This window comes from Jatropha curcas, chromosome 10 (assembly GCF_041381405.1).
Source record: "Jatropha curcas cultivar XTBG-Jc1 chromosome 10, XTBG_Jcur_1.0, whole genome shotgun sequence".
Taxonomy (NCBI): Eukaryota; Viridiplantae; Streptophyta; class Magnoliopsida; order Malpighiales; family Euphorbiaceae; genus Jatropha; species Jatropha curcas.
In genome coordinates this window covers 1,504,929-1,525,243 of record NC_143160.1, presented here as the reverse complement: position 1 = coordinate 1,525,243, position 20,315 = coordinate 1,504,929, and the positions used below count along the sequence as shown (strand labels likewise).

The 20,315-nt window shown below is 39.1% G+C and overlaps 4 protein-coding genes across 7 annotated transcripts; 2 read left to right on the top strand and 2 right to left on the bottom strand.

Annotated features, from left to right (window-relative positions):
* Window positions 1-118: 118 nt before the first annotated feature.
* On the top strand, window positions 119-2,674 carry LOC105648342 (rust resistance kinase Lr10). The gene is made up of 3 exons (XM_012234697.4): window positions 119-1,234; window positions 1,308-1,334; window positions 1,431-2,674. Exons 1-3 carry the CDS (start codon window positions 568-570, stop codon window positions 2,522-2,524), a joined length of 1,788 nt encoding a protein of 595 aa, XP_012090087.1. The 5' UTR covers window positions 119-567; the 3' UTR covers window positions 2,525-2,674.
* An 82-nt stretch (window positions 2,675-2,756) lies between these two features.
* LOC105648341 (RING/U-box superfamily protein) lies at window positions 2,757-5,488 on the bottom strand. Of its 2 annotated transcripts, XM_012234695.4 has the most exons (3): window positions 5,032-5,488; window positions 3,881-4,087; window positions 2,757-3,488 (listed from the first exon to the last, which is right to left on the bottom strand). In XM_012234695.4, the coding sequence occupies exons 1-3, from the start codon at window positions 5,357-5,359 to the stop codon at window positions 3,049-3,051; spliced, it is 975 nt and encodes a 324-aa protein (XP_012090085.1). In that variant the 5' UTR covers window positions 5,360-5,488; the 3' UTR covers window positions 2,757-3,048. The 2 variants fall into 2 exon arrangements, with proteins under 2 accessions (XP_012090085.1, XP_020540836.1); XM_020685177.3 differs by lacking the exon at window positions 5,032-5,488 and having other exon boundaries at window positions 3,881-5,014.
* A 124-nt stretch (window positions 5,489-5,612) lies between these two features.
* Window positions 5,613-7,160, top strand: LOC105648340 (uncharacterized). Its single transcript, XM_012234694.4, has 3 exons — window positions 5,613-5,782; window positions 6,631-6,776; window positions 6,938-7,160. The coding sequence occupies exons 1-3, from the start codon at window positions 5,704-5,706 to the stop codon at window positions 6,953-6,955; spliced, it is 243 nt and encodes an 80-aa protein (XP_012090084.1). The 5' UTR covers window positions 5,613-5,703; the 3' UTR covers window positions 6,956-7,160.
* Window positions 7,161-7,731: 571 nt separating this feature from the next.
* Window positions 7,732-19,151, bottom strand: GLT1 (NADH-dependent glutamate synthase 1). 3 transcript variants are annotated; one of them, XM_012234691.4, is made up of 22 exons: window positions 18,128-19,151; window positions 17,884-18,003; window positions 17,553-17,666; window positions 17,279-17,431; window positions 16,922-17,022; window positions 16,721-16,817; window positions 16,139-16,248; window positions 15,857-15,960; window positions 15,558-15,737; window positions 15,126-15,469; window positions 14,956-15,026; window positions 14,398-14,867; window positions 13,436-14,305; window positions 13,044-13,198; window positions 12,616-12,777; window positions 10,867-12,468; window positions 10,364-10,579; window positions 9,972-10,240; window positions 9,430-9,735; window positions 9,019-9,286; window positions 8,650-8,907; window positions 7,732-8,426 (listed from the first exon to the last, which is right to left on the bottom strand). In XM_012234691.4, exons 1-22 carry the CDS (start codon window positions 18,518-18,520, stop codon window positions 8,133-8,135), a joined length of 6,657 nt encoding a protein of 2,218 aa, XP_012090081.1. In that variant the 5' UTR covers window positions 18,521-19,151; the 3' UTR covers window positions 7,732-8,132. The 3 variants fall into 3 exon arrangements, with proteins under 3 accessions (XP_012090081.1, XP_012090082.1, XP_012090083.1); XM_012234692.4 differs by lacking the exons at window positions 16,721-16,817; window positions 16,922-17,022; window positions 17,279-17,431; ... (1 more) ...; window positions 17,884-18,003; window positions 18,128-19,151 and adding an exon at window positions 16,514-16,636; XM_012234693.4 differs by lacking the exons at window positions 16,721-16,817; window positions 16,922-17,022; window positions 17,279-17,431; ... (1 more) ...; window positions 17,884-18,003; window positions 18,128-19,151 and adding an exon at window positions 16,334-16,486.
* Window positions 19,152-20,315: the final 1,164 nt, after the last annotated feature.

The following is a 20,315-nucleotide window of genomic DNA, read 5'->3' as shown; positions in this document are numbered from 1 at the left end:
TCTACTTGTTTTTAATTTTCACTAATAAAAAGGCGTTTAGCGTCCCCCGTCCATGCATCTTGTCTTTGAATGTGTTACATAACCAAAGTTGTAATTAGGTTTAACTTTGGAAATGGAAATCTTAGAAATTTACAACTTTCTGAATCTGCTGGTGATGGAATTCGTGGAAATTGGCCATTGTAAGGGCAAGTTTACTGTCGTCACTGTAGTTCAGATTCTGGAAGGAGCAGGAAACAAGTGAGCTGATGGTACATTCTCAGCCACTAGTTAGAAAGGTATCCTTCGACTGAAATGCCTCGTCCATTTGCGTCTGCTGGTCCTACTCTTGACTGAAATGGAGTCGTTGCATTCAGCTTTCTTGGATATTTCCAGGAGGACTTAATACACAACCGTTGACTGTCCATTGTCAAAATTTATCATTTACCCCACCATTGGTTTATTTTCCAAACATTTATTCCTGGAAAAGTCGCTGAAGATAAAGGAAAAAGAAAAAAGAAAAGGTTAAATTTGCTTACTATCATCTTCCCTGCACACAGAGTGATTCTTGATTCTTGAAATTTCACAAAAATGAAAGTTTCCTTTTTTCTCTTGTTGATGCTATTGTCGGTAGTGCAAGGATTAGATCTTAATCTCTGCCGGCCAGAAAGGTGTGGTCGCGGCCCAATCGTCCGATTCCCATTCCGACTTAGAGAGAAACAGCCAGAGCACTGTGGCTACCCTGGATTTGAATTATCTTGCAAGGAAGACGAACATACAGAGCTACAACTACCAAATTCTGTGAAACTCTATATCCAAACAATTGATTATGTGGCTCAGGAGCTTTCTGCTTCTGATCCATCTGAGTGCTTTGCAAGAAACGCCAAAGCCTTCCATTTATATACTCATAATTTTGAATTCCCAAGAGCGTATTCGATCGATAATTATGCTTTGTTCAATTGTTCACTGGGAAACAGATATTCATCTGACTTAGTGAGTTGCCTCGGTGTTCCAGGCTCTTATGAAGTTTATGCCTTTGCGGCCGACAATCGCATTGATGACTTGCCTCTGACTTCTTGTAGAAAGATGTATAATATTTCATCAGTTCCAAGTGAAATATTCGACAACACAAATTCTATTACTTTGACTTGGTCAAAAAAAATGTCGAAATGTCGATCCTGTGAAATACAGGGGGGATGTTGTGGCTGGAAGGATAAAAACATTGCATGTTTTGACAACTTTCATAACAGAAAATTAGGTAAGCTTTTTAAGCAATTCACCATGTTCAATGAGATTTTCTCATGTTCTGAGATCATTTATATGTTTTGCAGGTACCTTGTCAAAGACAAAGATTGCATGTGAGTTGCTATTTTATGCGAATAATTTACAAAATTTCAACCAAAAATTTGTATATATATCCCATGGAATTTTATGAAATTCATTTACATATGCAGGTGAAGTCCTGGGTCCGTTTTTGCTGGTACTAGCGGCTGCATCGCTCTTCCATGTCTACTGGACTAATAGAAAGGAAAAGGAATACTTGGAGAAATTTTTGGAAGATTACAGAGCTCTCAAGCCCACAAGATACTCATTTGCTGATCTAAAAAGGATTACAAATCAGTTCAAGGATAAATTAGGCCAAGGATCATATGGCACTGTGTTTAAAGGAAAGATTTCAAATGAAATTTATGTAGCTATAAAGATCCTGAACAATTCAATAGGAAATGGAGAGGAGTTCATTAATGAAGTAGGAACGATGGGAAGAATCCACCATGTTAATGTTGTTCGCTTAGTTGGATTCTGTGCAGATGGTTTCAAAAGAGCTTTGGTTTACGAGTTCTTACCAAATGAATCATTAGAGAAATTCATATTTTCAAGTAAGTTTCTGGGTTGGGAGAAGCTTGAAGAGATTGCACTTGGTATAGCCAGAGGGATTGAATATCTTCATCAGGGGTGTGATCAGCGAATCCTCCATTTCGATATAAAACCTCATAATATTCTGCTAGATGATAATTTCAATCCAAAAGTTTCTGATTTTGGACTAGCAAAGCTATGTTCGCTGGGTCAAAGCTCTGTATCGATGACTGCAGCTAGAGGAACTATGGGTTACATTGCACCTGAAGTTTTCTCTAGAAATTTCGGGAATGTGTCTTATAAATCAGATGTTTATAGCTTTGGAATGGTGTTGTTCGAAATGGTTGGAGGAAGGAAAAACATAGATGCTAATGCAGAGAATGATAGTCAAGTGTTCTTTCCTGAATGGATATACAATCAATTGGAAAAAGGTGAGGAACTAAGAATCCGAAACGAAGAACAAGGTGATAGTAAAATTGCAAAAAAACTTACAACTGTTGCATTATGGTGCATTCAGTGGTACCCAGTAGATCGTCCATCGATCAAAAGAGTTGTTCAAATGTTGGAAGGGGAAAGAGAGAATATACCAATGCCTCCAAATCCTTTTGCTTCTGCAGGTTCCGCGAAAATGAATGTAGGTACGCGTGGGAGACGCATACACCAGGAGTTAGAAGTTATCTCTGAAGTAGAGTGATAATTCATTCATCTTCATGTTGGAATGTCTGAGATTTCTCCATAGATATCTTTTCCAGGAATTATGATGATAAAATCTAATGTGTGTATGTTTTTAAGTTCAGGAATGTTATCAATTAAAAAATAAATAGTTTAATTGTTGTTTCGGGCATCTATTATACTGTTCTTATCTATGTAATCTGCTGCCAAATAAAGCAATTTCTGGCCTCTGGTGTGGATAAGTCTGAGGCTCATTATGAACAAAAACACTGTCTTATGCAAGTGAGCATATTTTTTACTGTATTTACAAAGAAAAATGGAAGAAATTTAAATACTTACCCAACTTAAAAGTAACTCCTCCTCCATTAATTGATTCTAAGAGGTTTAAATTTTCTTTTTCTTTTTTTGTTTTTCAAATTGAAGTAGGGTGATCAAATTGCGACAGGCTTCCAGGACCAGAAGGGTAAGATTTGAGCTTTGGGTATATGTAATGCCCGAGGCTAATCTGCTGGAGGCCTGAGCCTAGCTATCTAAATAATCCAAAAATCATGAAGGTTGAGTCGGCAGCAAAGGCTGGGGAGAAATGCGGCAAATCGGGCATGAAGCTTTCAAACGAAGCCATTCATAAATGCAATCAGCATGGAAGCAATGTTGGCATTCAGGAATAATCTTGAGTGTCTCTTCAGGCTTATATTCACACAAGCATATTGAGCAAATGTAGTCATCAGGATTGGGCAAGCGTCGGCTCTCACCGACCACTACTTTTGGATAGGACTCAATAGTGGGAGCATCCAGGCCTGCATTTAATGTTGGTACTGAACTCAATGTGAAAGTGAATTCTGGAAGATCATGGCCGCGGCTCCTCCTTGCAGTGTAAGTGTGGTGCCTGGCTCTGCTACAAACAAAACATAGGAGACCCATCACACACAATGCCACAGGTACTCCACCTGCTATAGTCATTATGTACCTTGCGCTCCTTGGAATTCCTGACCATATTATACATATTATAGGTGGTCTCCTCACTTTCTTTAATTAAAAGCATAGAAAATGGAAATCTCATGTTTAAGTATTTACGTTCATCGCTGTAATGAGAGTTTCCACTGTTACATATCTACAAAACACAGGTGAAAGTGGAAGTGGAAGTGGAGGTGGAGGTGTTAAAGTCACACCAATAGTTTTAAAATGGAGAGGGAGTGGATAGATTTGTGAAGGTCATCCTATTATTATAATCTTGAAAGGGTTGAACGCACTTGGTAAAAACTTTAAATTTACTAGTTAATCAAAGTTTAATTTTTGTCTACAATGATTGATTCAAACAGTTAACAGCTTCAATCTCATAAACAGGAGGAAAAATTAATTAAGGAGGCAAGTTAATTACCTCGTTGTTTAGGATGAGAACAAACAATCTCCGTAGTAGAATTACTCTGAGGACCACAACGTCCACCACGGGACTCGCACTTTCCACACCCGGGTTCACCCCAACTGAGACGGAGATCATTACTCAGGTCCGACGAAAATATCTGCCCATAAAATGGCCACTCAACTGGAACATCCTTGCTCGCAAACGATCTACACGACGATATTCCTGATAAAAGACGAATAGCGCTTAAGGACGACGTCGCATAAACTGTATACGTTGAGCCACTGAGGCAAGCAATTGGATTTAACCGATACTTTGTATAATCGGACAATGAACAATTAAAGAAGGTAAAGTTTTGATAATAAAGAGCATCAAAAGGAGAATCAGAGAAATTGAGAGAGAGAATTTGGTCCGGAAGGCAATTGTTCGGATCGTTAACCCATAATTCTTGAGATGCATAGTCTATTGCTTGGACAGTGAATTTCACTGAATATGGCAACTCCAGTATTGTGCGGTTGGAGATTTTATCACAGGATAAATCAAAACCTGGATATCCACATGACCTGAATTGGCGGTTTTTAATCCGGAAAGGGAATCGGATTACTGGCTCGTTACGAGCACAAACAGCATTTAAGCACAGCTCTTGACTTGCAGCGAGTTGTAAAAAGAGGGAGGAGAAGAGGAAGAGAATTGACATTGGAGGAATCATAATGGTAGTGCAGGGCAAGGCTCCACTGTGATGTGATTTTGGAAGTAGGAACAGGAAGTCTTCATGAACATGATTACAAGAAAGTCAACCAAGGCTACAACAGTAAGAAGTCTATCATCTCCAAATTAAATAATTTGGACAGAGATTAACATTATTCAATTGTAATTTTATGAAAAAAAATTAATGTTGCCTACATCATCAAGCATGCAAGTGTTAGATTGTCACCTCAATTGAGCTCATACAGATAAAAATGGTGGATAATTTATTAATTTAGTCACAGTATCCAGCAAGATAAATGAACAAGAAAGGTTTTGAATAACAGTAGTATATTAATGAAACTGTAGATTGTTATTTATTAGTAATATTTCAGATTATATAAAAAAAAGGAAAGAAAAGAAACACAAATGATGGAAAGAGAGAGAAGTACAAATATCAAAGACTCAAAAATCAGAGCAGCGACCTTTTCGTTCCCAATCGCCATACCGAGTTGGCTCGGGTCCTTTTGGCCCACCGACCTCGCCGGTCTCTTTATTCACATAATCTCCATCCTCCTCGTCCTCTTCTTCTTTTTCACGATTTTCTTCGCTTTTGATGTCAGGATTCTGTTTGATTACGTCGTCTTCGTTCTTTTCGAGGCTTTCTTCAGCAGACGAGCTTATGAATCGACACAGCGAGTTCCAAGCGGAACGAGTCACTGGCTCCAATTCGGCGCAGGAGGTAGCTAAGTTGGAGTTGGAGGGGTTTAACAATGATGAAGAAATCAGACGACCAAGATTGCTTCTCGCCATTGTCTAATTTGGCTCTGGTAGACAAACGAAAAACCTAACACGCCTTTAGATCTACGTGCATACAAAACCAGACAGTAGTCACAGTACTGACCTGTAACGATGTCGTTTTGGCTAGAAAATGCGACGGGTCAAACTTGTCGGTAAGCCAACTTCTTTTATTTGGATGCTCGAATTGGGCCAAAAATTGGGCTAAAGGTCTAACCTATTCCGACATCACCAACCCAGCAAAAATTGCAGGAATTATATTTTAATTCATACAATTTCCTTGGATCTCTGAGGATTTCAATCAAATCACGGGAAAGCAGACACGGATAAAGGTGAAATTGGAACTTGAAGGGAAAGAAATGGGCGGAGGACGGCAGCTCGTGAAGAGAATTCCACGAATTAAATTCCCACAACGACATGCAACATCTACATCAACAGGTGTCGTTTTTCTCTTCTTTTAAATTTCTCATCATTGATCATTGATCATTGATCACTTCCTTTTATTGGTTTTCTTCTTGGGTTTCTTTTTGTATGCTTTTGTAATTATAGATTTTGATTCAATGAGTAAAATTCTCAATCAATTATATGGGTTTTATCTATATGGTGCTTAAAAAAGATTAAAACTTTGGAACACATGTTAGGGTAACGAAGGAACAGAAAACAGTTTGCAGCAAATGGTTCAATTGGAAACATTGTCTGTGATACTAAGAAATTGCATTATCAGTTTGAGGTTTTATAGGAGAAAGGACCGAACCTCCAGGATCATTATCTATAAGGCAACTGAACTTGTACATATGGATTCATGGCAAAGTCAAACATTGAGGAATAACTTTTTCCTTGTTTTTTTTTTTTTTATTATTATTATTATATAAAGCCTCATTTTACTCCATTGCAGACTTCAAGTAGCATAACTCTTCTGATATGCCTTTTCAAGATTGAGCTTGAATCTATTTATAGTATAGGATACGATTAATAATTTTAAATATATCATATATTATACTATATAGCTTGGGAATATGAAGGCTTTGTAATTCTTTGAGGTCTTTACTATGTGCCCAATCCCTATTTTACTGGTATACACTGTAAGAGAGCATTTTTCTTTGCAAATAAGAAAGAGGCAAGAGAAGTTCTTTAAATGCTTTGTTCATGTAAGTGTGTAACAAAATGATTGAATGTGCTCCTGACCAGCCAAAAGTATTCATTCATATTTTCATCTTATGAGCTGTGTTGTTAAAAAACAATCATAGTTTTCTCATATTTAGTCTCCATTTCCTAAAATGGAGCAGCATCAGCCGATGAAGACATTCGTCAGATATCAATGTCCAAGTCAACAGATGTTCCGGCTCCGCCTTTTAACACTGCTGTGGGAGGCAAAGCTTCTCTTCAGCCCAAGCGCACGCCTGTCTCTGACAGAGAAATAGAGGCTATTCTGGTAGCCTTTTTTTTTTTTTTAATTTTTTTGCCTAGTTCTAACACACACACACACACACACACACACACACACACACACACACACACACACACATATATATACATATATATGTTACATTTCAAGAAAATTGCTGATTTGCATTCCCTGTTGCTATATTTCAGCTGGGCGGGTGCTTTTGATTTCTGCAACCAACAACCTTTACGATGGGGTGTTGCTAATAAAAGTCAAGTGTGTGTTTTCTGATCCTTTCATTTTCTGTATGAATTGTTAATATTCTCCGTTTTTTGCTTTTGTGCTGTATCTATAAAGATGTAATGGAATGGAAGAACGAGAGAACCTTGGAGATAATATTTACTCTCAACTATGATGCCTAAGAATTCCAAAGCTACTTGTCTACTGCATTTTTTTTTTTTTTTTTTGGCTCCTTCTCCAAGGATTGCCTCCAAACCCCACAAAAAATGTTGAGGCGATTAAGATGATTTAGACCGACCTTTTTCCCAAAATGCTGAGCTTGAATCTAACTTACTAAAAATCCGTTCGGCAAACAAAATTAGTTGCAGCTAAGCCACGAAAAATAAAATTTACTATCAATAATGGATAGAGGATCTCCAATTTGTTAACCGTTATATTACATGGATCATGATACTCTAAAAACAGAATTTGTGCTGATACGAATACAAATAGATGGGTACGTCGCTTCCATAACTGCACTCAGTTCATTAATTTTGACACCTACTCATTCTCCAAAAGGGCAAAAAAAAAAAAAAAAAAAAGAAAGAGAGAGAGAAACAAGAGGGCGGTGGGTACTGATTTCGGACACTGCTCTGCTATTAGTACTAAGTGAAAAGCAAAATAGCAAAAAACTGATTCTCAAAAGATGAACGTGTATGAAAAATCGTTACCCACGTTTCCGAAGACTGATTATTTCACTTTCATGCACAGAATGAAACAGAGGTAAGAAAGAGAAACAAAAGGAATTTAACCAATACATATTCCAAGATAATGAAACAAAACTGTACATTATTCCTCCATTAACACCAACAAAACCTAATTATCAAAAGCAGCTGGGTGAAGCTATCAACAGTATCATAAACAAAAATTACCACAATAATATTCTATATTTCCTATACTAGCAACCCCCCCCCCCCCCCAAAACAAATGGAAGCCCCTCTTTACCTTGACTCGGTCCTTTCCCAGTCACTCAGCTGCACAACTGCAAATTTGACATCCTTCAGGCTATTAGGCACACTGACTCGCATCGTCCACAAGGCAATTGATTCCAGATTTTTAAATGTATGTAAGAGAATCCAGCTGTGCTCCTTTTGAGCCCTTGTATAAAGAAGGAAACAGGGTCACCTATGTCATGACCGTGTGTTTGCTGTCTTGTTGCCTATTGGTAAGACCTTGATGTCTCTTGACGAGGTCATCCTGAGTGTCAGTACTGACAGAGATGTCATCTTCGCTCATCAGATATTTGTCAACTTGGGAAGCAGCTTGACGTCCTTCTGATATAGCCCAGACAACTAAGGACTGGCCACGCCTGCAATCCCCAGCTGCAAATACACCTTCCACACTGGTAGAGAAGCGGCCATAATCAGCCTTAAAGTTCGATCGATTGTCTCTCTCCACACCCAACTTCTCTGCCACATTCTGAAATTATCAAACAACAAAAGAATTAGTAAGCACTCGTCCAAATCAATCTGTAAGCAACAACTTTGCAAAGGTGATTATGATATGCAGAAATCATTTCATTTAGAGTAACTGTCTCTATAAATTTTTCTAAAACTCATTTAGAAGGAGGATGCAATCCCAGAAATTCATTTTGAGAGCATTTTATCCCAGATATCTGAGAAGCAGAAACTAGATCACTAACCGACTCAGGACCAAGGAATCCCATGGCTAGTAGGACGAGGTCAGCTTCAAGAATTTCCTCACTGCCTTCAACTTCCTTAAACTGAAATCTTCCACTAGCATCCTTCTCCCAGTAGACACGTACCACCTCAAGTCCTTTCACATTTCCATTTTCGTCTCCAATAAAACGTTTAGTCAGGACCTCATAGGACCTCGGGTCTTTGCCAAACTTTGTAGCAGCTTCCTCGTGCCCATAATCTACACGAAATACGCGAGGCCACTGCAAAATAAAGGGGATTGAAAAACATATACAAGAAATCTAAACCAATTGCAAATGCATAGAATCAATAAGTTCTATAAACATGTGATACAGAGCAAGAAAAAGCCAAACCTGTGGCCAGGGGTTCCCAGGAGCTCTAGTTTGTGGTGGCTCTGGTAGAAGCTCTAGATTCACAATGCTACTACAGCCATGTCGAATAGATGTCCCAATACAATCTGTGCCAGTGTCACCTCCACCAATGACAACTACTTTCTTGCCCTTAGCAGATATGTAGTTACCATCCTGTAAATTGCTGTCGAGCAAACTTTTTGTATTTGCATGAAGAAATTCCATGGCAAAATGGACCCCTGATAACTCTCTTCCAGGGACAGGAAGGTCCCTGCACAAACAACAATTTATGAGATGGGACCAGGTCTTGCTTTTTCTTTTCACATTACTTCCTTGGTCTAGGGAAAGCTGTCCTAACAATATGGATCAAACCTTAAAATGAAAAAACTTCTCTAGGAACTTGCACCAACTAACCTTGGCTTTGTGGCCCCTACTGCCAAAACAATGGCATCATTCTCCTCTCGAAGCCGATCAAGAGAGTATATAGGATCAATTCCAACATTAGCATTGACCACAAAATTAATGCCTTCCTCAGCCATGAGGTTAACACGGCGTTGAACTATATCCACTTTGTCAGTCTTCATGTTGGGAACTCCATACATCATAAGGCCTCCGACTCGATCAGCACGCTCATACACAGTCACCAAGTGACCCATCCTATTCAGTTGATCAGCAGCAGCCAAGCCAGAAGGTCCACTTCCAACAATGGCAACCCTTTTCCTGTAAGCAAAATGATACAATATCAGATGGCATTATTTCAAGCCCAAAAATCTGAATTTAAAATATCATCCCTTTACAAGATGGAGATACATTAGAAGGAAAAGTAATGTAACTTATGAACTTATTTTTGAAACAGTAAAGAGTCATATTAAAAGATAGGAAGATACTGCAATAATAAGCCACATTGAAACGTCTAGAGACCTTTGGATACACAGATTAGAAAAGAAAAGACATACCCAGTTCTACTGACTGGTGGCCGTGGCACCATCCACCCTTCCTCAAAGGCCTTGTCAATGATGCTACATTCAATGTTTTTGATAGACACCGGATTCTCAATGATACCAAGAACACAAGAACCTTCACAAGGTGCAGGGCATACTCTGCCAGTGAACTCTGGAAAGTTATTTGTCTCAAGAAGCCGATCTAGTGCTTCACGCCACCTATTTTGGTACACTAACTCATTGAATTCAGGTATTTTGTTTCCCAGTGGGCATCCAGAGTTCTCCTGCATTGGTTTATTGAGGATATTTAGTCAAGGTGACAGTTATATCGAAATACTAGTTTAACATCAGTGCAAGAGTATGAGCACAAGAATAAAATTGAAGTTACTAAAACTAAAAAGTGTCACCTGATGGCAGAAAGGAGTACCACAGTCCATACAACGAGCAGACTGAGTCTTTAAAAGAGGGCCAGGTTTTGATTCCTGCATAACTTCCTTCCAGTCATTCATTCGAACATTAGGATCCCTGTATTGAACACCTTCACGCTCATAAGCGATGAACCCTCGGTGTTTAACAGCATTGTTAACTTGAGTAGGCCTTTTCAATGGTTCAGCATCAGCATTCTGTGAATTAAAAATCTCATATTAAATCATTGTACAAGCCATATTTAAATCATTGTACAAGCCATATTTATCAGCACCTCAAAACAACATTTGCCCAGCTTTAAAGCTTGAATATGTTCTAGGACTACTGTTTGCGGTAACTAAATACAGATCCTAATCAAAGTCTAATCTTTGTTTCATTATGTCAAAATAACAATTGGCATTCAACCTAAGCTTTTGCATTTCAAATTGTAAGCAGAGAAAAAGAAAAGCTCAGCCACAAGCACACTTTCATTATGTCAAAATACCTCACTAGGTTTCTTATTTAAAGATGCAGCTGCCATCTTCTTGAGCTCCTCAAAAGCATCCTTCTCCATTAACTCTGCTTCATCCTGCTCCTCAGCTTCTTTAACAGCAGCTTCCTCAGCCTCTTTCAAGGTAGCTTCTTGTTTCATGTTTGCAAGAACACGTTTGTAATCCCTGGGGAAGACCTTGATAAATTTTGGGAGAAGACTTCCAAAATCAGAAAGTACTTCTCTAGCTAGCTGGCTGTTCGTGTGACGCTGATGCTGTTGTATCATCATTCTAAGAGTCATTATATCCTCTTCTTCCTTGACTTTATCAAGATCTACCAGCTCAGGGTTGCACCGAGAATGAAACGTGCCATCTACATCAAGAACATAAGCAATTCCACCACTCATACCAGCAGCAAAATTCCTGCCAGTTTTGCCAAGCACAACAACTGTACCACCTGTCATGTACTCACATCCATGATCACCCACACCTTCTACAACTGCTCTAGCCCCTGAATTACGCACACAGAATCTTTCTGCTGCCATCCCATTGAAATATGCCTCACCACTTGTCGCCCCATAGAGAGCTACATTGCCAACAACAATGTTTTCTTTCGGATCAAATAGGCTACCTTTTGGAGGATATACTACAATTTTGCCACCTGATAATCCTTTACCAACATAGTCATTGCCATCACCCTCAAGCTCCAGGGTGATGCCAGGGCATACAAAAGCTCCCAGACTCTGTCCTGCACTTCCAGTAAGCTTGACATGTATAGTGTCTGAAGGAAGTCCTGCCAAGTGGTAACGCTTAGTGACTTCATGGCTAAGCATGGTTCCAACAGCACGATTCACATTGCAGATTGGGGTCTCAATATACACAGGAAGACATTTTTCCAAAGCAGCCTTGGACAGTGGAATCAATTTTTTATCCAAAGCCATGTCCAAGCCATGATCCTGCTTCTGAACACAGTACTGGGCAGCTTCAGGCCGAATGTCGGCAGCGGGTCTAAGTAAAAGCGAGAGATCAATATTTTCTAGCTTCTCATTGTTCTTAATTACTTCTTCATCAACTTCAAGCGTGTCTGATCGACCAATCATCTCATTGATCGTACGGAAACCAAGCTGAGACATTATCTCTCTTAGCTCCTCCGCCAGCATAAAGAAGAAATTGATAACATGTTCAGGCTCTCCAGCAAACTTTTCCCTCAAAACTGGATCTTGAGTAGCAATGCCAACAGGGCAAGTGTTTTTGTGACATTTTCGCATCATGATGCAGCCAAGTGTTATCAGGGGTGCAGTGCTAAAGCCAAATTCTTCTGCACCAAGAAGTGCAGCAATGGCCACATCTCTTCCAGTTTTTAGCTGGCCATCTGTCTGAAGAACCGTGCGGCCACGAAGGTCATTTGCAACAAGTGTTTGGTGGGTCTCAGCCAAACCTAGCTCCCACGGAAGTCCAGCATTCTTAATACCAGTCCATCTAGAAGCCCCAGTACCTCCATCATGACCTGATATCAACACATGGTCAGCGTGCCCCTTCACCACCCCACTAGCAATTACACCCACACCAGCTTCTGATACTAATTTAACACTAATCCGAGCTCCTGGATTGGCATTCTGGGGGGATAATAAGAGACATCAACAGAGAAATGAGTCAACTCTAATTAATCTCTAGCTCAATTACGACAAAAGTTAAATAGTTTTTCACGATGTCATAAATGGATCATATGCAATCTACACGAGTAAGTACACCAGGCAGCATACCTTAAGGTCATGAATCAATTGGGCAAGGTCTTCAATTGAGTAGATATCATGATGAGGCGGAGGACTAATAAGTCCCACCCCAGCTGTAGAATTTCTCGTAACTGCAATGTCTCCTATGACCTTGTGACCAGGAAGCTCACCCCCTTCCCCAGGCTTGGCACCCTGTGAAACAAAACATAATGTATTTAGAAGAAAAAATCAATGATGAATTAATAAATGAATTTAGTTTATATTTAACCTCACCAAATGCCAAAGAAGGTATCAGTTAAAGATGCAAATGCACCCATGGGTGCTTTGCAACACAGCATCATCTGCCATGAACATAAATCCATAAACAATAGGAACCTCTGTTCCAACAGGAATACAGGGGCTAAACGGGACAATCATGAATAGCAGAAAACATCAAATGTATATTATTTGAAAGATACCTGAGCCATCTTGATCTGTAGTTCATCAGCATTTGTGAGATAATAACTTGAAACTCCAAATCTCCCACTTGCAACCTGCTTGATTGCACTTCTTTTCGGATTCATTGAACCATCAGGTAGAGGTTCCATGCGAGAAGGCTGCTCACCTCCCTCACCTTTGGCAATTATAGAAGTATATTACAGCCATACAATCACATAATATTAAGCAAAATAAAGTAAGAGAATGAAAATGGAAATCTAAATAACCCTAAAAAACAAGAAATTCAATATGGAAAATAAAATGAGGCAATACGAATGATTCCTAGACCTCCAATTGCCATTTTAACCAGATTCTAAATATATATATATATTAACCATGTGAAAGATCGTGAGCAAGTTACACTATAACATACCTGTATTTGATTTCCCTCCAATTTTGTTCATAGCCATAGCAAGTGTTGTGTGCGCCTCCAATGATATTGATCCATAACTCATAGCCCCAGTACAAAACCGTTTAACAATCTCACCAGCTGGTTCCACTTCATCTAATGGAACTTTTACTTTTGCCTCTTTGAACTTCAAAAGCCCACGTAAATTGCAGGCTTTGTTCAACTCCTGAATGCGCCTAGAATATTCCTTATAGGCAGCCACACTATTAGCTCTGGCAGCTTCTTGAAGCTTTGCTATAGCAAGAGGATCATTCAAGTGGATTTCACCACCCTTTCTCCAATGGTAATCCCCAGGATTAGGGAGTGCTACAGATTCAGCACTTCCAGGAGGATAAACCCTGGTGGGAAATGCCAATTCATGCAAATTAAGTGCATCACGAGCGAGCATCTCAAAGGTTGCTCCCTCCACTCTGCTGGGAGTTCCTGCAAAGCACTTCTCAATAACTTCTGATGAAAGGCCCAAAGCTTCAAATATCTGGGCACCCTTGTATGAGGCCAAAGTTGAAATGCCCATTTTAGCAAGCACTTTCATCATTCCATAGTTGCTTGCTTTGAAATACTTCTTGACCAGTTCATCCTTTGAATGGAAGTCACCATTGGACTTAGGTGGGATCTTCCCATCAACCTGCAGTCTCCAAATGGCCTCTATGGCTAAGTATGGACATATGGCGTCAGCTCCAAATCCAACCAATGTACAGAAATGGTGCACTTCTCGTGGTTCAGCACTTTCAACAATTAAACCTATCCGCGTGCGCTCAAGCTTTTTAACCAGATGATGATGGACAGCACCAACAGCCAAGAGGGAGCTTACAGCAACACGCTTTGATGAGAAAGCTACACAATAAATAACGACCAACAAGAATATCAATTTGCACAATTACTTTTACTTAAAGCTAAGTAAATTTCAAACCAGTTGAATTTCATACCTCTATCAGAAAGAACCAATAAAGTATAACCTTCTTTAATTGCATCACGTGCTTCAGCACAGATCCTATCTAAGGTCTCCTCTAATCCCTTTCGACCACGTTCCTTCGAGTAAGTTATGTCGAGAACTTTGCTTCGCCAACCCCTATAATTCATCTTTTTAATTGCTTCCATTTCCTCAATGGATAATAAAGGCCCCTTTAGTGATAGACGGCGGCACTGCTCCTGAGTTGTCTCTGTTAGATCACCTTCTGGTCCAATCATGCACTCCATGGAAGTGACTATCTTCTCTCTAATAGGATCAATTGGAGGATTTGTTACTTGAGCAAACATTTGCTTGAAATACTCAAAAGATAGTTTCTCTCTATTGGACATAACAGCCAATGGAGCATCATTTCCCATTGAACCAAGAGCCTCAGTCCCATCTTTAGCCATTGGAAGCAACAACATCTCCAGCGCTTCAACAGTATAACTGAACATAATTTAAAAAGTAAAACGTCATATTACATTCAAAGAATAATGGAGTCAAAAGTACTTCGGATAGGTAAAGTTCTACATACCCAAACGCTTTCAATGGTAATAGCAAACCATGAATTCCCATGTTCTCCATGCTGTCATCACTGTTAGATACCTGAAGTTTTAGAAGGTTCAGGATGAGAGACGCAAATATAAAGAAACGAGGGTGTTCCGGGAGGGGTTTAAAATTGATGGTAACATGACGAATGCTTACAGGAACTACTCCAGCTATGGGAGGAATAGCCATATCAGACTCTGGAACTGAGCCAACAACGTCCTTGAGTTCAATCTTTTGCCTTTTCAGCCACTCCCCATAAGGCCTTGCTAGGGAGTATTGCTGCTTCAATGCTTCGTCATCTACAACAATATGCTTCTCAAAATCCACAAGAAGCATCATTCCAGGGTTTAACCTTCCTTTCCTAAGGACATCTTCTGGTGGTATGTCGACAACACCAACTTCGCTAGCCATGATAACTCGTCCACTCCGTGTTACATAAAACCTACCCGGACGCAATCCATTGCGGTCCAATGTAGCTCCAAGGTATCGGCCATCAGTAACTACAAATTATATTCCCATAAGCAAAAAGCTACTAAATATCGAACAAAGAGTATAGAAAGAGCATTGTGTGAACTGATAGACAATTACATGAAATAAGTGCTGGCCCATCCCATGGCTCCATAAGGGCTGAGAAATATTCATACAATGCCTTCCGATGAGGATCCATATTCTTATCATTTTGCCAAGCCTCAGGGATCATCATCATGATAGCTTCAGGGAGACTTCTCCCAGCTCTAACTAAAAGCTCAAGGACGCCATCAAAAGCCCCTAAAAATATATAAAATATTTAGAAACACAGGCCAACCAAAGAAACTACAAAGTTGAATGCATATGGAATGTTCTTGTACTAATTACAAGCCTATGTCACTTTGTATTTGAAAGTTCACCTGAGTCGGAAGAACTAGCATCCACAATAGGTAGAAGCTTCTTCATCTCATTTTTGGATAGACCAAGCTCCTTGCACTTTAGTAGACCCTCACGTGCCTTCATCCTGAGCAGAAACAATCAGGATTTATTTATTTATTTATTTTTTACCACATAAAATGAAGTTCCTCATTAATTCCAAAAATAGAAGGAAAAAAAAAGAAAAAAAGATGAGGTTGGTGACCACAATGATGCAAACGTTGGCAATAAGGGTATAACCATCTCCCAGTTTCGTTGCAACATACCAGTTTACATTGCCTCTGAGAGTATTAATTTCCCCATTATGGCCTAAGACACGCATCGGTTGAGCACGATCCCAGCTTGGAAATGTATTTGTAGAAAATCGTGAGTGTACCTGTACCGAAACAGAAACAAGATTGTCAATTTACAAGTCCAGCCACTTGATTCTCAATATTGGAACTGAAATGAAATCAACACACGTGAACTGTCTTCAAGGCACTTCAACCAACACAATTGTAATGCAAACCCCAAGCAACCTTGACTAAACAAAATTCCCTTTCAACAACCAACTGGAATTTCCACCTCAAACAACTGATCATAGAGAGCACTGCAGTAAGTTTCTGCAAACATGATTTACTTTTGACAATGAGGTTCCTTACCAACTCAACTCACCCAAGGCATCCAATCCAGCATCCAAATTCAAACAGTAATCAAGGGAGTGGAAGAACTTAAGAGATCATTCAAACTTCAATGCCTCAGAAGTCATTCCTCAACCTTGGATATCTTCAGTTACCGGTGGTTGCCATGCTGTTTGTTGAAGTATGAGTTAGTGGAGAAAAAGGAAAGTGAATGGATAATATATTTACCAGGGCCATGTAGCTCGTAAACCTTTCATTGCCAAGATCTGCATAGTAATAATCCTTCAACTGTACAGGCTTCAATTGACCCTTGTAGACAATAGTCCTGTGAATATTCATCAGAAAAATTAATAATTTTGTAAAGAAAAAGTAAATAAACACGGATGAGATATGCAGTAAACAGGTAATGCACGTTGCTGGAGTCTAAACCTTGAAGAAAGGGAACATATATAGAAGTCCTTTACAGCACCATGCTGAAGGTTCAATGCAGCTCGGATTGCCACCATTGACACCCTTCGTAAAATATACATCTGCTCAGCACAAAAAAAAAAAAAAAAAAAAAAAAAAAAAAAAAAAGGGCCAAGTTAAGGAACTATTGGACCAGGAAGCAAAGTATCATCAGACTACGTGAATTACAAAAACTGCGGCGGTAAAAATTACATTATCGATCAGTAGGCCCGATAATTGGATTTTCTTATTACTATGCAAATATCCCAAAATATCAAATCGTCCAGAACATATTGTTAGTACACACCGAATAAAAGAATTATAAAATCTTTAAATTACCTGTTGTTCAAAATCAGCTTTTGACCTAGGAGTAGGTGTGAGGAACACTTGCTCAATCACTGGTTCAGTCTGTAAAGCAGACTTGCCCAGACCTGAATTGTCTGTTGGGACTCGTCGCCATCCAAGAACTGTATGACCAAGAGACTCCGCAACCTTTTACACCATCACAATCAAAATCATAACGATTACACTAATGTCTCAAAAGATTCAAAAGATTGAAATGAATTGGGCAAATACTCTCTCACATCAAATCAAGAATGGGTGACGAAATTACCTTAGTAAACACATTTTTACTTTCTTCCCTTCGGTTATCTGATGTGGGCAAAAAGAACATCCCAACTGCATATTCGCCTGGTGGCGGTAGCTCAAACCCACCATCCTTGGCAATCTGACAAAGCAAATTCAACCAAAATGAATTTTTTTCTTACAAAAAAAATTCATTTTAAATATATACATATAAATTTTTTATTATAAAAGGAAAAGAAAGCAATTTTTCATTTTTGATGTGCCAGATATTTCTTTCTTTTTTTTTTATTTTTGAAAATATCAGATACATTAAGAATTCCCAAAGAGGATTGAAAAAATAGAGTTAAAATAGAGCATACCTCCCTGCAGAAGTCGTGCGGAAGAGCCACAAGAATCCCAGCTCCATCACCAGTATTCGCTTCACACCCGCAAGCACCTCTATGCGTCATGCGCACCAACATCTCCAACGCATCCGAAACCTACAAGAAGGAAAACATAAACATCACTCAGAACACAAATCCATCTGTCAGGATATCTATGATGGACACAACAGATATATTCTTTTTCTCCCCCTTTCTATGCATGTATATGCAAAATACTCACCGTTTTACGGCTGGTTTCACCAGATAACTCAGCCACAAACCCAACTCCGCAAGAGTCCTTATCAAATGACGGATCATAAAGACCAAGAGGCTTCTCGGGTACTCCAGACAATGAGGAACGAACCACAACCCGGAGCTTTGGGGACTGTCCAGGCCCATCCGATTGCCAGAAATGAAGCCTCTCTGATCCATGAGGCCGTAGTTTGGTTCCAAAAAACTTATTCTCCACAACAGTCGATTTCTTGATAGCTGAGCATCGTGCAGCTCTGGTATTCCGGCGAGATACCGGAACAATAACATTTAACTTAGGTGAAATGGAAGGTTTGTTGAGAGTTGAAAGACCAGATGGGTTAGTTCGAGGTTGAAGGAGAGAGGAGCCAGAAGTCGCCGACATTATTAGCAAACGGGAATCTAATCAGAACTGCTTTGTTTTTTTATGTTTGAAAAATAAATATTGATGGAGATAGAAATAAAATCCCAGAAAGTAGCAAAAGTTTACGGAATTTGGATAAGTATTACTTGTTTTGCGATTTGTATGTATTAGAAATTTGTTTTACAGAGATTTTCCAGATCAGATCAGATACCACACCATGTACAAAAGAGATCTGAAAGAGCTCCAATATGTAAGCTTATTTTAGGAGATTTTTAATAAATTCTGCAAGTTTTCGCAACCAAATCTAGCGATTTTGCGCTCAAAATATAAAATAAAATCGATTTGGAAAACAAGGGATTCGGATAAACGCAAGATGAGAGATTTGAATATAAATATATATAAGAGCCAAATCTCCTGGAAATGACGAAACTCTCCTCAAAGAAAATCTTCTTCTCTTGTAGCATGCAGACGGATTTTACAAGATCCAGCTCTGAAGGACCGGAAGCGAACAAATGATCGATGGACAAATGAGACAGCTATAAAGGAAAAGAGATTTGGTGTGACAGAAAGAGATTGGCGAGGAGAGGCGAGAGGCGGAGCAGCACCGACGCAAAAGCGTGCTCTCTTTTGTTTGGGTTATTAGAGTAGTGATCTATCTCAAATGGAGAGTTTGATTTATAGAGGAAAAAGAGAACATAAAACGAGGGTAGGGACCACCACAAAACAAAATGAAGGGTTTGTGGGGCCTACAATTTTTTATCCCAACCCATGTCTCTCCGCCCCCGCCCTGCGACCTCACCATAGCAAACCGAGTCGACAGCTATAAGATCTCGAGAGATGCCACGTGGAGTAGGCTCTATGCGGCACGAGACAGCCGCTCATGGTGGGTCCGTTCTAATGAGATAGACATACACCATAGTTAGCTGACTCTCTCCCGCCTCCACCTCTTTTATTAGGCTCGGCTCCGAACCTCCGCGTCGTGTCCCCCAACTCCGGTCAATTCTTTTTTTTTTTAACTAAACCAGGTGTTTTACTAACATACCACTAAGGATTGTTTTGTAATTAAACATTTCGATCTCTAAATAGTTTTTTTTTTTACTGACAAATTTTTCCTTTAGTCCGTCGTCATTTTTCAACAATTTCTTATTGGAGATTCATGCGGAGGACAGTATATTAGTAATTTTAATTTCTAGAATGGAAAGCTTTTATCTTTTTTAGTAGTTGGAGGTTTACAGGATTCAGGTTACTTAAATTAATTCCATAATTAGTAATCTGAATGTCTTATTTATCTGTGGATTAAAGAATTTGTAAATTTGTATCCCATAATAATATAAATCTATAAATATATATTACGGTAAGTTCATAAATAAAATATACATCGTATCGTACTTTTATTTTTTTAAACAGTCAGCGAATGTAGTTGCTTATATATTTATTTTATATTTGACATTAAGGAGTAAGGTTATGTCCTTATTTTTGTCATCGTATATATTTGAATTTTGATTTTGGTATACCTATGATGATCTACTCGTATCTATACGGATGAAAATATTTATACCAGTCTCAATTCAATGTATAATTAACCATAAATGTACCTACCGGAGCGATAGATATACCCTAAAATAGTGGTTTGGCTTCCATCCCTAAAGTGTGGATCTAAGTAAAATGTAAAAACATTTAGTCATTAAGCAGGCAGTTGACCATTCAAAGTGACGCCACCAATGACGAAGAATTCTAGAAAGGCCAAAAAAGAAAAGAGAAAAATAATACCCGTACGCGGCCAATGGTATACGTGATTTATATTACGGGCAGGTTT